Consider the following 17,320-nt stretch of genomic DNA (forward strand, 5'->3'; position numbering starts at 1 on the left):
CAGACTCGTGTACTTTTTTGGCCTTGCTTATCTCAAGGGTTTCTCTTCTCACAAACAGCCTCGTGCTCAAAACATGGAACCTCAGGGCAGATTTGTACAGTGGTACCTCGGGTTACAGACACTGCTAACCCAGAAACAGTACCTCGGGTTAAGAATTTTGCTTCAGGATGAGAACAGAAATGGTTTGGCAGCAGCAGCAGGAGACCCCATTAGCTAAAGTAGTACCTCAGGTTAAGAACAGTTCCAGGTTAAGAATGGAACTCCAGAACGAATTAAGTTCTTAACCTGAGGTACCACTGTATGCTTAGGATCCCAAGTTGGTGTTGGAGCTTGCTGGAAGCTATGCCTCAACGCAGCACTTTTATATTGCTACTAAGGCAAAAATTCCCTTTTTCATGTTTGTTGATACACAGTACTTGTAAATACTGATATTGAGTGGTATTCAAACAAACTTTAGTCAGAGTAGACCTACTGACATTAACGGACCTAACCTAGTCATGCTCATTAATTTCAGTGGGTCTACCATGAGTAAAACTGAGCTGAATAACATCTGCAATCTGACGATGCAAAGTAAGATTTACCCGGACTAGTATATTACTATAATGCAAGTCATTTAAATGCGATGTAGGATGTCAGGTATATGCAAATTTAACGTTTAATTAAAAACACGATACGCTTGGAAGCTTGCATACATTTTTAATCATTTATACAGCACTATCATTGTACATGGAACCCTTACGGCGCTGATTTAAGGAGGAAAAAAGGAGGCAGGTCCCTGCCCCCATGAAGCAGCAATCTAAATTTTGACAGTATTAGATAGAAAGAGGGAGAGGAGAGGAATGTGAGCAAATGCCGTTAAATATACTTAGAGGAGTCTTTTAGTCCTCATCCACGTGGCTAGTAATGATAGGACATGGCCAAAGGCTTCGACGAGAAAAACCCAGCAAATGATAGAAAACACGGTCGGTTCACATTCACACTGATGTATAAACCAGACCAATGGATTGCAGTGCCACCCACCTGCATTGCAGAGAGCTGTGGCCACAGGGTGGTGCCTGCACTGCCACACAAAGCCCTGCTTACCATAGCACAGTCTCCCTTAGTCGTAGCGAAGGGGAGACCAAGGGGCCAAATCTGCTCCCCAAATCTGGAGCCAAGATGGGAAACGGGAGGAACCGGTGGTGCAGCAGCAGCAGCAGCAGGAATGCCCCAATTTTTACTTACCATACAGGTGTTTAAAAAAAGGCACAGGAGCTACCCTAGAAGGGGGGCGAGGCAAAACTAGCTAGCTGAACACCTCCTGCAGCAACAAGTGCAAAAGCACACAGCCACAGGCAACCGGTTAAAGCAACCGCCCGACGAACGCACATATATGGGAACGGGTTCTCTTGCAAGAAGCGGGGATGGGCCTTCGAGCCTTGAGAACAGGGATCAGGCTGCGCACTGCTTTAACCCAGCTCCTAAGTGGAACCCGTAGCACAGATGGGAATACCAGGCAGCTCCCAAACATGACTCTTTCCCACCCTCTTTTTGCCTGCCTGCTTTCACTTTTCTAAACCCTCTGTGCTTTCCGCCACGGAGGAGCGAGGAGATGGGAGGCAGCTGGCTCTCTCTGCCCCTGTTCCAACCCTCCAGGCTTGCCAGCGCTAAATACGCCAGGCAATTTGTTTCTTTACTTTGCCGGTACATAAACTTAGCAAATTGCACACCTACCAGCAGGACCCTGTATTACGAGTCACTCCAAACCATCGGGGGGTTTATGACTCGGCTGTAAACATCACGTTGTCTTTATTCCAAGAGGCTCTTAACCTAGTTGCAAGCTTTTTTGTCTTCTCCTACCCCCAGCCCCCCCCCTCTCCGCCTGCAACATGGGCTTCTGCCAGCAATTTGTCTCATTGTGTGGCAAAATACTTGACCTAAATGGCAGGGTGGGAGAGGCAGGCTAACAAAATGCTTTTATTGGATGACACACACAAAAAAGGACCCCCCCCCCACTCAACCCTCCTTACCCAGAAACGCTCCTTGTGACCTGTTAAAACGGGGCCAGGCTATTAAACCTGCTGGTTCGTGCTGAACTCGCCTTTTAAGCACGTAAGATGAGCCTGCAGGATCAGGCCAGTATGGCCCGTCTAGTCCAGCATCCTGTTCTCACAGTGGCCAACTGGATGGCCGTGGGAAACCCTCGAGCAAGATCCCAGCACAAGAGCCCTTTCCCTCTCCGGTGGAATCCAGCAACCGAGATTCAGAAGCCTCCAAGTGTACACAAGAAGAAGAAGAGTTTGGAGTTGATATCCCGCCTTTCACTCCCTTTAAGGAGTCTCAAAGCGGCTAACATTCTCCTTTCCCTTCCTCCTCCACAACAAACACTCTGTGAGGTGAGTGGGGCTGAGAGACTTCAGAGAAGTGTGATTGGCCCAAGGTCACCCAGCAGCTGCATGTGGAGGAGCGGGGAAGCGAACCCGGTTCCCCAGATTACGAGACTACCGCTCTTAACCACTACACCACACTGGCTCTCACAAGCTTCGCCACCATGGCTGGTAGCACCAGCTAGGCTTATCCTTCATGACTTTGCCTAATTCTCTTTTAAAGCTATCCAAGTTGGTGGCCGTTGGAGCGAGTGCAGTAGCTTAACTAAACAATGTGTGAAGTGCCGTTCTTCATCTGTCCTGAATCTTCCAACATTCAGCTTCGTTGGAGGACCAAGAGTTCTAGTGTCACAAGGGGGGGGGGCTTCTCTACCCACCTCCTCTAGGCCATGCCATAATCCTCTATCATAGCCTTTCTCCACCTGTGAGTCCCTGGATGTTGTTGAACTACAACTCCTATCACCCCTAGCTAGCAAGGCCAGATCTCACGGATGATGGGAGTTGTAGTCCAACAACATCTGGGGACCCACAGGTTGAGAACCGCTGCTCTATCAGGGCACCTCTCCTCCAAACTAAAAAGTCCTCAATGCTGCAACTTTTCCTCCACCCCCTTCGGTTGTCCTCCTCTGAACCTTCTCAAACTCTGCAATATCCTTTTTGAGGCGAGGCAACCAGAACTGGACGTTCTAGTATTCCAAATGCAGTCGCACCATAGGTTCATATAATGGCATGATGAGATTATATTCAGCGCCTTTAATAATGACATTAAAGGCAGGGGATTTGCCTTTTTCACAGCTGCTGCCGCTGCTGCCAACATCTTCATGGAGCTATAGACCATGACCTCAAGGTTTTGGTCCTGGTCAGTCACCACCACTTCATATTCCATGGGGTTATATGTGAAACTTAAGATTTTTCTTGCCCCAACACTTGTTTACATTGAATTGCATTTGCCATTTTGCCACCCACCGGAGAGATCCTTTCGGAGCTCTTTTTGTTTTAACGACACTGAACCATTTAGTATCGTCAGCAAACCTTGGGCCACCTTGTTGCCTACTTCTAACTCTAGATCCTGAATATAACAAGTTAAAAAGTGCAGGTCTCAATACCAATCCTTGGCGGCACTCCACTTTTTACATCTCTATTCTGAGAATTGACCATTTATTCAGACTCTGGGGCCTCCAACCCAAGCAATCCCTGATCCTTATTCCAGGACTGCTAAGCTTACTCCGGAGTCTGTAGTGGGCTACCTTGTCAAAAGCTTTTTGAAAAGTCACAAGTCCACTATGTCAACTGGATCACCTCTATCTATATGCTTGTTAACACTCTCAAATACCTCAATAGGTCCGTGAGACAAGACTTGCCCTTACAGAAGCCATGCTCGCCTCTGCTCCAGCAAGACTTGTTCTTCTATATGCTTGGTTATTTTATCTTTAACAATACTTTCCACCAGTTTTCCCAGGACAGGCGTTAAGCTAACCGGCCAGTGATTTCCAGGATCCCTTTTTGATGTTACATAGAGGTTACTTTCCAGTCCTTGGCTATAGAGGCTGATCTGAGTCACTTATTTTTGTGAGAAGTTCTGCAGTTTCACATTTGAGTTCTTTGAGAGCTTTTCAGGTGGATGCCATCCAGACCTGGCAAGTTGTCAGTTTTCATTTTGTCTGTTAGACCTAGACTTTCGTCTCTAAACACCACTAACTGCCTCAGTTCCTCAGGCTCCATCCTGCAAAAAAGTATTTCAGGCACTGCAATCTGCCCTATAACTTCCACTGTGAAGACAGATGCAAATAATTCATTCAGCTTCTCCATCTCCTCATCCTCCTTTGACGACCTGGTCATAAAGGTCCAACCACATCCCTAGATGGTCTCCTGCTACTAATGTATTTAAATAACTTATTTGTTGTTAGTCTTAAGGCTTTTAGCAATGTGCACCTCAAATTCCTTTACGCACCCCTTACTGTGTATATCCACCAAAACTTTTGCTTCCTTCTTGTCCTTTTCATTTAGATAAGGCTTCCGTATTTTGAAAAGGGCCTCCTTAATAACTTCCTTGACTCTGGCATCCTATTGGCCCACATGACATCGTTCTAGGTCTGCCACAAACATTCCTGCTGAGCTTCCGATATTGCATTTTTAAACAACTCCTAAGCATTTTGGAGTGACTCAATCCTCTGGGCTTCACCTTTCAACTTCCTTTTTTATAAGTCTCCTCACTTGGGGAAAGTTTCCTCTTTTGAAGTCAAATATTGGGCCACACCACAATACTGTGCCACGTTTTAAAGGAGGGGAGTTTGACGGCAAATCTTATCCGGACTGCAATATCCCAGGCCTCTGGGTAAATGGCCTATTTGCAACACTCATAAGCTTTTTCTTTTCCAAATTTACTATAACAGAACCATCGTAATTCCCATGGACATAGAGCTATGCAACCAACCAGCAGAGAGTTTTTTTTATATTAATTGAAGCTACAGCTAGAAAAAGACCTTCAACTAGAGTTCCACCTGAAAACAAAATTAGGGGGTGGGGATGATATTACATCTTCTGTTCCAACTTTTGACATAGAATTGGCAGCCATTTCCACAGCTGTCAATGTGTACTGAAAACTGAACTGGACAAGCAGCAATACAGGTGTTATAGGTGGCATCTAGAGTTACCTATGTATTTAAAAAAAAAACGCTTAAAAAATTAAAGCAGACAGCTTTTCTCATCACGTCATCTGCATGCTGGGATAAATGACACCTAGGGAATATCTGTTTCAACAGGCAGAGAGCCCTGTCGGAAAACAGCTGGTAACTTTGGTCGAGCAAACCACACACCAAGTTTACCTTCTTTCATCTAGACAAGCTAACAGTTTTGGCCTTCAACTGGCAGGGCCACTGACATGGGTGTAGCCAAGGGGGCAACTCCCCCAAAAAAATCAATAAAAACACATAGCTAACTGAGGTCCTGCCCCCCCCAAAAAGACCTGCCCCCCAAAAAAATCTTGGCTACGCCCAGAGCCACTGACCCCAATTTTATGACCCAAGACTTGAGTGAATACAACCCTATATAAAAGCTAAGCCAAGCCATGCAATCCCAGGCTCCTCTATAGACTGTACCCCCAAGTTTCTGCTATCATAAAAATTCAAAATGGCCGCCACCCATTCCTTTCACAGCAGAAGACACCGGTGGGAAAGGACGCAAAGTCCAAAAATGGACTGCAGGTTGCAGTTTGGTATAGGGGAGAGTCCTGGAAATATAAATGTCTAGCAGGTAGAAAAACCGCTACAAGAAGAGACCCACGTTCACACCAAGCCTCCGTCACAGACCTGGTGTGTGGGACTCTTGTTCTGAATGTCTGAGAATCTGGAACAAACACTAAAACATGCCTTAGGGAGATGTTCTGGGAACGACACCAAGATGAGCCGACATCTGTTTTGCCACTTGGGAAAATGCCCTGCCACTTGACAAGTACCTGCGCAGCAGAGCTCTCAAGTCCCGCCCCCCCTTCCCTTCTTATGAATCCCTTCTCAAGAGGCGCATTTTTCATTTATTCATTGAATACTGTTGTTCTACCGAAACAGTAACACTCACATTGGGTTTTTAATCGGACAGGAGGGGAAGGAAAGGAATGCCGAACACCAGCAAAGCTGCATTCTCTTCTACATTGGTCCTTAGCTCTGGGCTAGGTAGCAAACATTGGGCCTTCCAGGTTTTTGCTGAACTGCCAACTTCCCAAAACACCCCAGATTATTGGTCATGCTGGCAGAGGCCAATGAGAGTCTGACAACGTCCGGAGGGCACCGTGTTGACTACCCCTGCTTTGGCTGCCTCTCTCTGCTGCTTGAAACCAAGGGTGGGCAAACAAACGTCACAGCCTACTTTCATGTGGGTGGCTGGGAAAGGAGCAAAATGGGGGGGGGGGGTTTGGAGATGAAAAGGCAGGGGAGAAAAGGACGGCATCCCACCCACTTTGGACTCGGATCCTACCCACTGCTAGCATGCAGCCCTAATGATTACCCCCACCCACCCAGGAATACAGCCCCCCCAGCAGGAAAAAAAAAGTTCTCCATGTCTGATTTAACCCTCCTGTGTCAGCTATGGCCTATTTCTGGATGTGCCCAGCACAGCCATTCCTTATCCCCCATCCGTTGGAAGGAGACGTGATAGTACGTTGCGAACTCTATTTTCAAAATCCTTTTCCACCCCCCACCCGCCTTGAAGTCATCTGAAAAGGGTAACAGGAAGGATGCCACAAAGATGGGGAAACAGTCCACAAGCAGGAATACAAAGACAAGGGATTCCAACTACTTTTGGCTAAAACAGAGATAACGACAGCTTCCTAAGAGCAGTTGAGCGACAGAATAAGCGGTCCAGAGGGGTTGCGGCATCTTCATTCCTTCAGTAATAGTAATAATAATAATAATGCCCCGAACAAGACTGACAAGAGGCGGCGATGCGCTAGGTACAAGGTCAGCCTTCCCGTTGCCAGGTGACCCCAGCATTCCTTTCATGGTTTCCCTCCGCACGGAAGCTCGGGCCACACCTGTACATCATCTCACCTGGTTTGAGGGCGGTATGGGAAATGCAGACCTATATCCATGACAGAGCCACTGGGGAGAGAACCCTAAAAATCCAACTGGGGGGGGGGGAGAGAGCTTTAAAGCCTCCGCCTGACTGGAAAGAAAAAGAAAAGGGGGGGAGAGAAAAGGTGTGCTCCTCTTATCGTAAAGGAGAGCCACCCCTTCGTTCGGCATGCTGCCCTGACGGGCCTTCGAGAGCTGCTGTCGGCAAGAGCTTCCTCTTCCCACGAGAAAAGCGTGTGCGCGCACACAGGGGCGGCGGCCCCGCAGACTCCACGTGGGGCGGACAGAGCCATGCTCTGAAGCACTTCTCAGTTCAGCAGTTTCAGCTGCCCGGTCACCTGGTTCACCATCTCTTCCTCCCCCATGATGGCGAGGACTGTGTGGGAGCCCGTCGGAACCTGGAACACAGAGAGGACACTCCACAGCTGCGGCAAGCAAAGCCCTGAGGAGAGAGCGGCCAGAGCGCTGGGGCCGCACCTTGATCTACCGTGCTCTCACCCCTGCTGTATACTTTCGATAGCTCTCAATGTGGGATGCAACATCACCGAAGCAGTCAAGTACAGCATTTCCTGTTTGCCCAGAGTGGACACACAGGGGACGTTGCTCCAGCCAGGAGGACTTCCTGTCACACCTGGTCTGGAACATCCTTCCCCTGCGTGAGACCAGGTAGATGGGCGTGACCCTGGTAGACCCTATAAAGCGGCTAGTCATGCAGCCATCTTTCTCTTAAAGGTAAAGTGACCCCTGACCATTAGGTCCAGTCGTGGCCGACTCTGGGGTTTGGTGCTCATCTCGCTTTATTGGCCGAGGGAGCCGGCGTACAGCTTCCGGGCCATGTGGCCAGCATGACTAAGCTGCTTCTGGCGAACCAGAGCAGCGCACGGAAACGCCGTTGACCTTCCCACCGGAGCGGTACCTATTTATCTACTTGCACTTTGACGTGCTTTCAAACTGCTAGGTGGGCAGGAGCAGGGACTGCACAACGGGAGTGCACCCCATCGCGGGGATTCAAACCGCCAACCTTCTGATTGGCAAGCCCTAGGCTCTGTGGTTTAACCCACAGCACCACCTGCGTCCAATCTTTCTCTTACTCTCTCTTTAAAAAAATAAAATAAAATTATTGCTCAATTTCCACATAACAAATTATCAAACCACATAATCACCTACATAATTCCCCCTTTTCTTCATTTTGTTGTGTTTTTAAATAATTTGTATAAAGTTCCCATTCCTCCTTGAAGTCACAGTTGTCCTTGTCTCACAATTTGTATGTCAATTTGGCCAGTTTGTCAATTTCTCTTGGCCCTGTTCTTTTGTCGGGGTTTTTTTCATTCTCATCTTCCTCTTACTCTCTTGATCCCTTCTCTCCATTATGCCCTTTGCTCTCTGCTGGTTCTCAGCCAGCAGCACATGGACTCATCCCTCACAGAGAACGAGCCCACACATTTCTCTGTAACTGTAACCAGAGCTGGATTTAGGTTTGACGAGGCTCTAAGCTACTGAAGGTAATGGGGCCCTTTATGTGTCCAGCTGTCCTTTGTCAACAACAAATTGTCAGGTTTTTTTGTGTTGAATATATGCTATATGGTAATTTATGGACCTAATACGCCTCTAAAGCCATTTGCTGTATGTAGATTTTATTTTATTTGTTTTTATCTTATATTTTGGAAATGTACATCCAGGTTTTTTCCCCTTTAATTTTTTTTGGGGGCCCCAAGAAAGTGGGGCCCTAAGCTATAGCTTCTTTAGTTTATACGTAAATCCGGCACTGATTTACTACACGCTAAAGCCTGCTTTCAGGACCATACTGTGAACTGAATGTAAGTAAACCTTACCATTACTTTTAAAAGAAGACTGTTGTGTCATTATTGTTTTTAAGAGGTAACTAAAGGGGATTTACCAGGAACAACCCGATCTGGACAAGCCAGACTGGATTGCTTAACTCAAATGGTTCTAACGAATCTATCAACAAGTTTCCTGTAATGTACAAGGGAATGTGCTCTGCTACTAGCTCATTAGCATGAGTGAGGAAAGATATTATTTAATCAATATATCCTCTCCTTCTATCCTCAACATTCCCCCACTCAAGGTATCGGGAGATTATTTTGCTGGGCTACTAGAGTAGTTTAAACCAGATCTTTGTAAATAAATGACATTCTTACTGTATGTGCTGTTGAACATAGGCGGGTTTTTTGGGAGGGGTAGGGGTGGGGATTCTAAAGAGGAAACAGTTGAGGCCAGCAAGATAGCCTCATCTAAATTGGCAATGTGTGTGTGTTTTTTTAAGTGGATGTGAATTTTGAATGTCAGGCTGAATTTTTCAGGTTTGTAGCTTGCCCCTTGACAGCAAAGGATCTTTCAAAGTAGCAACTGTACAGCTAGCCACAGAACACAGCTTTTGTTATCACCTGGAAGGAACCTTTCAGAAATAAAAGTTGCGTAAGTTTGCAACTCTGCTCAATATTGTAGGGGGGAAACCTTAATAGACACCAGTTTCAACTACGGGCTTAGAAACAGTATTCCAGCGCTGAAAAGGCAGAAGCTTTGTTTATTTTATTTCTAAGTCTTCCCATAACCAAGGTTCTCCAGTATTCAGTAGAAACTTTCATAATTTCAAAACCTACTGCCCTTAATGACCCTGCCCTATAAAAAGAGAGCCCTAACTAGAAAATAAAAACATCCTTTTGCTCCCCTTCAAGTTCTGAAACCAGAATTAGGTATTTGCAAACATACCCAATCTGCCCAACAAAGAAGTCAGCCCCCCATCTGCAGGAATTAAAGTCCTCTTTTCTTACACACCTACCAGCTAGCATCCCTGCAAAACACAAGAACCAGGTACATTCGCTTTGTTCAAGGCAACATATCTAGGAAGCGCAAACCGACTTTCTTTGGCCAATTACCTGGGTCCTCCCTGCATCTTGCACTAGGTATGTTGGCAGTTCCAGGCTCAGGGCCAAGGCGTGCAGCTCCAGCAACTGGTCAGTGTTGGAACCCTGCAGTACGACTTTCTTTGCGCTGAGAGAAAGGCAAAGCAATCTTGAGTGTAATACCAGCTCCCACTCCACCCCGGCGCAGAATCTTGCACCTCCAGCCCAAGAGTCTGCCCTAAGGCAGCTACAGGGACCAGCAGCCCAGGAATTAGGACCTACAAGCCTATTTCAGAGACTACAAACAGAGCAGCATTGTGTGCTGGGGATCCGGCACATGCCAACCTGCATACCTGGAAAGCTCTCAGACCTCTGTGCAGGACTGGCACAAAGATCAGATGTATTTTGTTTAAAGGACTTAAAACCCTTTCCCCAACTGATGTGGAGGGATCCACAGCCATGCCCCCAGCACTGTCTGTGTGACCACCTCACCCCCCATAAAAAATCAGCACACATGACACTGAAATATGCTCTGCAGGGTACCAAGCTAGGCGTGCTGGATTCATAAGGTGCTCAGCAAGCTGGTTAAAATATCAAAAAGCCCCTGGGCCATGTCATCTGCTGGACTCAAGAGGAAACCAGAAAGTACTACGATCAAGGCTTCAGGCCTGGATCAACAGGCTATAAGCAACCGCCTTTAAGCTCCTCAAGAGGAGCGCTCCTTCATCTCACCAATGCCAGCATGCTAAGTTGGGAACTGACTTTGAACCCAAGCCAGCGTCTTTGATGCACCTTCTCAGTTCATCTGGGAGAGACTTGGGAGGAGTTTGCTCTGGCTCAGCCAGAAGCTGAATAAGCTTCAACACAGACACACGGTGCCCCTTCTGCAACGCCTTAGGACATGGGTAGGCAAACTAAGGCCGGGGGCGAGATCCGGCCCAATCGCCTTCTAAATCCAGCCTGCAGACGGTCCGGGAATCAGTGTGTTTTTACATGAGTAGAATGTGTCCTTTTATTTAAAATGCATCTCTGGGTTATTTGTGGGGCATAGGAATTCATTCATATATATTTTTTCAAAATATAGTCCGACCCCCCCACAAGGTCTGAGGGACAGTGGACCGACCCCCTGCTGAAAAGGTTTGCTGACCTCTGTCTTAAGAGGATGGTGCCCTCTGCAGGCCTGATTCCCCTTTTGCTTCCTTACCCTTGTTCATCCCATTGGTTGATGATGTCCCTGTGAGACGACTTCTCCTGCAACAACTGGAACAGGCCAACTGCAGCATGCCCCACTTGAGCGGCGATCTGCAACAATAAGCACCAAGAATCAAGAAAGGGAAAGAAGACAAAGGTCCCTACCAGAGAGGAACGGCAAACCAAGCCAAAATGGCAAAACCAACTGGGAAACTCAGAAACCAAGAGGACAAAAACTTCATGAAAGAATGGAAGAAAATTATAAGTTATTTAGGAGACCACTGTAATGAAATGGATTTTGATTTCACTTGTAGTTTAACAAATACCATGGACAATATGGACTGATATAGAAGTCAGCAGTATGGAATAATACGCAGTTGTAAATGACCAAACTGCAGGAGGCAGTGGAAGACAGGAGTGCCTGGCATGCTCTGGTCCATGGGGTCATGAAGAGTCGGACATGACTAACAACAACAACAAGAAGAGATGGAAACATACCTGAAGGAGCGTCTCCACCCCCATCGTTTTGCCCGAACACTGAGGTCCAGTGCCGAGGGCCTTCTGGTGATTCCCTCACTGTGAGAAGTGAAGTTACAGGGAACCAGGCAGAGGGCCTTCTTGGTGGTGGCACCCGCCCTGTGGAACGCCCTCCCAGCCGATGTCAAAGGAAAAAACCAACTACCAGGCTTTTAGAAGACATCTGAAGGCAGCCCTGTTTAGGGAAGCTTTAGTATCTGAAGGACTATTGTATTTTAATATTTTGTTGGAAGCTGCCCAGAGTGGCTGGGGAAACCCAGCCAGATGGGCGGGATATATATATATATATATATATATATATATATATATATATGCTTTCGTAGATTTTCACGGGTACAGGAATGCAGGTTTTGGTGTCCTCGGGTGTCTTCCCGTGTAAAAGTTGGGGTGTCTAGGCGACGTTTCGACGAGGTCTCACTCGTCATCTTCAGGCTGGTGCTTTCGGCTTCTTGTTACTGGAACAGAGCGGGATCTCAATGTTTGAGTTCCTATAAATACTGTAGAGGGGGTGTGGTGTCCACACCTAATGACCCACCTAAGTGGTACTCAGGATATCACTCAAGAAATCACTCAAGGTATCTCTCAAGTAATTAAGGAACAAAAGAAGAAAAGGCACACTAGCCTGGGAACTTCCTCTCTGCCCAGAACATTGGAGGCTAGACACCACACCCCCTCTACAGTATTTATAGGAACTCAAACATTGAGATCCCGCTCTGTTCCAGTAACAAGAAGCCGAAAGCACCAGCCTGAAGATGACGAGTGAGACCTCGTCGAAACGTCGCCTAGACACCCCAACTTTTACACGGGAAGACACCCGAGGACACCAAAACCTGCATATATATATATATATATATATATGCTTTCGTAGATTTTCACGGGTACAGGAATGGTCTCACTCGTCATCTTCAGGTTGGTGCTTTCGGCTTCTTGTTACTGGAACAGAGCTGTAACTGTTCTTGTTCTTGTTCCAGTAACAAGAAGCCGAAAGCACCAACCTGAAGATGACGAGTGAGACCTCGTCGAAACGTCGCCTAGACACCCCAACTTTTACACGGGAAGACACCCGAGGACACCAAAACCTGCATATATATATATATATATATATATATATTATTGGCAGGATTTTGATATCACTTGTAGTCTAACAAATCGCATGGACAATACGGATTTATATAAAAGTTAGCGCATGGAATAATATGCAGTTGTAAATGTTCAAAATGGGACCCCGTGGAGGGGGTGGGGGGAATTTGTGAGATTTGAAGTTACCTCTGCACATGGATTTGGATTTTTATAACTTTATATTTGTAAAATCAAATAAAAACGAATTCAAAATTGGGGGGGGGGGAGAGAAACAAGAAACCCACTTCCCTGCACGGCTTGCGCCAAAGCATAGCTACAAAGGCAGAAGAAGACAGCCTGCTGCAGAGATACCTTGCCATCGCCTGCAAGGCGCAGGCTGGCAACGTTAGGCATCATAACCCAAATCATCTTCTAGACAGAGCTGAGCAATAGCAGGTTGACTTATTTCAGTAGCAGCTGCAGCAGTATTGTTACTGGGCCTCCATCCACAAATGTATTGCAAAAGCCCCTCGTTACTCAAGGGCTCTTGCTCGCTTTCACTTTTCAGCCTTGGATAAATGCTCTCGATGGTGTAAGCCAAGGATGGAGAACCTGAGGACATCTAGTCCAGCCCTCTGCACTGCAGGCATCCTGCCCGCATGTAAGCAAAACAGCAAGCAAAGCCAAAGGCCACTTAAAAGGGCCGGAACACAGCCCATGAGTAGCTTTACCTTTCCAGTCCCCATGGAGAGCTCCATGTTCACCACAAAGACCATCTTATAGTAACCGCTGCCTTGTGCATCCTCTTCTTCCTGAAATGAGATGGTGATGATCAAGTCCCTTTCGTCACAGCGTAGTCACCTGCCTCTCCTGTTTACAGCCCAGGATCACAGATAGTTGTGTTATACTGAGTTAGGCCACTGGTCCAGCCATCTCCCTATTGTCTACACTTGGCCAGCAATGGTCCTCCAGAGTTTCAGCCAGAGGTCTATCCTAGGCTTGTCTCTGGAGATTGAATCTCTCCTACAGCCCTTCGCCATTTCCCACAAGCCTGGTCTGACACCCAGGTCCAGCCCACACTCAAATACAGCTGTTTAGTACCTGTGGAATTAGGTCCGTTCTACTTCACCATGGAAAGAGCTGCTAAGGAAGCGTTTATGAGGGTCTAGTGTACTGCTATCACTTCATCAGAATAGCAGGGTGAGACAGTTGCAGAACCACAAATCTCAGCTATGTTATTTACACATGACAGCCCTTTGGCGGGCCTGCTTCAACCTTCCTCCTGCAGCAGAGCTGAATGAACTATATGATTATTCTGAATGCATGGACTCCGAAAGACCAAGGTTATGTTTTAGGTTGTGAACTGCCCTGTGATCTTCGGATAAAGGGCGATATATTACTATTTTTTTAATTTGATTTTTTTTTACTACTATTACTAATAAGAATAATTTCCTGCCACTAAGATAAAGGACAGGTTTTTCCTTTTTCCAGTATTTTTAATTAAAAGGACAGATTCTTCCCCAAGGAGTTTTAATCAGCACAAGGCTGGGGTAAGAAGAAAGGTATTTTCCTGATCTAACATTGCTTTCAGAGCAGGGCATCTATAAGCTTTCTGCTTCCCCTTGCCAAGAGAAGATCATTGTCTCAGTTGGGGCAACAATTGGCTTAGTTTCTTAAAGCCAGTTGTGCTACTGGCCCATAGGGAACAGCTAACAGCGTTCCCCCAGGATTGTCTGAGTTATTGATTTGGGCTGTACAGAGGAAGGCAATCCTCAAGCACAGGTCACCAATGTGGAACCCACAGGTCACCAATGTCACAGGTCACCAATGTGGAACCCACAGACATACATAGACACGAAAGAGGCCTTCCCTGACACTCACAGGTTCCTATTACGTATTTCCACTAAAATTAGGCTTGGGGAGGTTAATCCTCATCTGCGCTTTCCAGGAAAACCACACGCGCGCAGACTGGCGAGTGGGTGCGGGGAGGAAGCAAAAACCCGTCTTTCAAGGGATGGGGAGTAAGAATGCGTGCACGCGGTTGCTGGGAACGTGTGTACCGTCGCAGCACGGGGTCAAAAAAATCTCAGAGAGCTCCTCAGTCGCCTCTTGAATATCACCTCGGGGCGCAACACCCTCCGAGCGAGAGTCCCCGGTACCCGAGGCGCTCTTCACATGCTCAGAAACCGCGTCAGCAAAAAGAAAGGTTTGCGGGTCAAGGACTGAAAAAAAGCGTAGGGCAGGGTCGATGAAACAAAGAGAGAGGACTGCGTTGGGTTAGGCCGGAAAATGATCCCCGGCGGGATCAGGAGGCAGGAAAACGGGATCGGGCGGGGGAGATCGGGACGGGATTACCTGGGAATCGAGGCCGCTGCTGAAGTAGAGCTGCGCCGCCGCCTCGGCCGAGCGGCCCCCGGTGAGCGCTAGCGCCTGCGGGAAGGGAAAGGGAGACGGCCGTGAGGATCGGCTGCAGGGGGTGGATCCCGGCCCACACCCGGCGCCGCCGGCGCCACAAGGAGCAAGCGGCCCCCACCCCCTCCCCACCCCCAAGAGAAAGAGATCCACCGGCCGACCCACCCGCCGCGCCGCCACCTCGGGGATGCCGAGCTCCAGCAGCGGCGCGACGAGAGACTCGTCCACGCCCGAGTCCGAGTCTAGCGCTTGCGACTCCATTCTTTTACAGCTGCTGCTGCCGGCGCTCTGCCCTCCGATTGGCCTCCCCTGCCGCCTCCCGGCCAATAGGAGCCGCCCACCGCCGCCGCCGCCGCCTCTCGGCCAATCGCCGAGCCGGCTCCCCGAGGCTGCGGCCAGTGGCCGGCGCCCGTCGAGCGCCGCTTTCCCCCCTCGTGACCGCCGCGGCCCGTCCAGGTTCGTGAACTTGCGCGCGCCTTTGGTCGCTTCTTCCGCACGTGACGCGGCCGCGTTCCAGCCTCCCTGCGAGGTGGGCAGGCGCGGGAGGAGGCGGGCTTTCCCTTGCAGGAGCAGCCGCAAAAGATGGCCTTGCATATGTTATATATATATATATATATATAATTTTATTTATAATTATTTTAGAAATAATTATTTTAATTATTATAATTATTTTAGAAATAATTATTTATAAAATATTTATTTTATTTTAATTTATTTATAATCACACATACCGTAAATAAGAATAAAAATCTGCGCCCCAGTATGATTTCAATGCTCAGAATGGGTATTTGAATGAACAAGGTCACACAAAAAACAAACAAACAAACCGCCAATGGGGGGGGGGGGAGAGGTCCAAAACCTCACCTATGAATGTTGGCAGTGCACAGTGAAGAGAGAGCGATTTTGTGGAGCGGAGGGTCCCCTTGGCCTTGCACACATTCAGGCCACAATCCTATACAGTGGTACCTCGGGTTACATACACTTCAGGTTACATACGCTTCAGGTTACAGACTCCGCTAACCCAGAAATAGTACCTCAGGTTAAGAACTTTGCTTCAGGATGAGAACACAAATCGCATGGCGGCAGCGGGAGACCCCATTAGCTAAAGTAGTTCCTCAGGGTAAGAACAGTTCCAGGTTAAGAATGGAACTCCGGAACGAATTAAGTACTTAACCTGAGGTACCAGTTTACACACTTAGGGTCCGGATTCAACACAGTGGGACTTACTTCTGGACACTGACAACTGGGAAACACTGGCCTGCGAGCACTCCAGTTGGAGAACAGCCTTTACCAAAGGTGTCATAGGCTTTGAAGAGGCTCAAACTCAGGACACAAGGGAGAAACGTGCTAAGAGGCAGGCACGCTTGGCAAACCCACACTGTGATCAAACCAATGTCCCCACTATGGAAGGATGTGCGGATCCAGAACTGGCCTCCACAGTCACTTACAGACTCACTGTTAAGACCGTGTTTATGGAGGACAATCTTACTTGGCTATGAGTGATCTCCAAAGAGAGAAGACTTACTTCTGGGTGGGCAAATATAGGATTGCCTGAAAACCCTGAATTAAATTATGACAGACTGTGCTTTTTGCATTACTGTTTAAACCCCACTCTTTACATTACATGCTTCTTTTACACCCATGTGTATAAAAGACGCCTGGACGGTTAAGTCCAGTCAAAGGCGACTGAGGTGCGGCGCTCATCTAGCTTTCAGGCCAAGGGAGCTGGTGTTTGTCCACAGACAGCTTTCTGGGTTGTGTGGCCAGCATGACTAAACCGCTTCTGGCGCAACAGGACACCGTGACAGAAACCAGAGCGCACAGAAACGCCGTTTACCTTCTCGCCACAGTGGTAACTATCTACTAGCACTGGCGTGCTTTCGAACTGCAAGGTTGGCAGGAGCTGGGATGGAGCAACGGGAGCTCACCCCTTCGCGGGGATTCGAACCGCCGACCTTCTGATCAGCAAGTCCAAGAGGCTCAGCGGTTTAGACCACAGCGCCACCCGCGTCCCCCTGCTCAGCATTATGAGGCAGTAGTGCAGAGCGTTCCAAACTGTGTCCAGACACGTTAGTGTGTCGGCTGCAGTGTAGGTGTGTTGCATTAACGCTCCCTGTGCTCCTCCCGGGGTTGGAAAGCGGTTTGTTTAACCTCGTTTGCTAGTAAAGCTGAATTCCTGTGTCACAAAATGATGCATGTCTAAAAAGCGTGCCACCAACATGAAAAGTTTGGAAAGCTCTGCAGTCCCTGGCCACCTTTGGTCCTGCTAGCTAGGGATCAAGGGAGTTATAGTCCAATGCCTGGAGACGCAAGGTTGAGAAAGCCT

General features: G+C 47.9%; 1 protein-coding gene across 2 annotated transcripts; it reads right to left on the minus strand.

Annotated features, from left to right (window-relative positions):
- Positions 1-676: 676 nt before the first annotated feature.
- On the minus strand, positions 677-15,380 carry LOC310838024 (putative peptidyl-tRNA hydrolase 2). Of its 2 annotated transcripts, none has more exons than XM_083725355.1 (6): positions 15,160-15,380; positions 14,938-15,012; positions 13,314-13,394; positions 11,000-11,097; positions 9,829-9,943; positions 677-7,329 (listed from the first exon to the last, which is right to left on the minus strand). In XM_083725355.1, the coding sequence occupies exons 1-6, from the start codon at positions 15,253-15,255 to the stop codon at positions 7,240-7,242; spliced, it is 555 nt and encodes a 184-aa protein (XP_083581481.1). In that variant the 5' UTR covers positions 15,256-15,380; the 3' UTR covers positions 677-7,239. The 2 variants fall into 2 exon arrangements, with proteins under 2 accessions (XP_083581481.1, XP_083581480.1); XM_083725354.1 differs by having other exon boundaries at positions 677-7,356; positions 15,160-15,328.
- Positions 15,381-17,320: the final 1,940 nt, after the last annotated feature.

Source organism: Podarcis gaigeae (assembly GCF_964106915.1).
Source record: "Podarcis gaigeae genome assembly, chromosome: 2".
NCBI lineage: Eukaryota > Metazoa > Chordata > Lepidosauria > Squamata > Lacertidae > Podarcis > Podarcis gaigeae.

Coding starts and splice junctions, on each gene's coding strand:
- LOC310838024 (XM_083725354.1), bottom strand. CDS start 15,255: ATGGAGTCGCAAGCGCTAGACTCGGACTCGGGCGTGGACGAGTCTCTC. Junction 15,013..15,159: donor CCGAGGTGGCGGCGCGGCGG/GTGGGTCGGCCG, acceptor CCCTTCCCGCAG/GCGCTAGCGCTCACCGGGGG. Junction 11,098..13,313: donor TCTCCATGGGGACTGGAAAG/GTAAAGCTACTC, acceptor TTATTGTTGCAG/ATCGCCGCTCAAGTGGGGCA.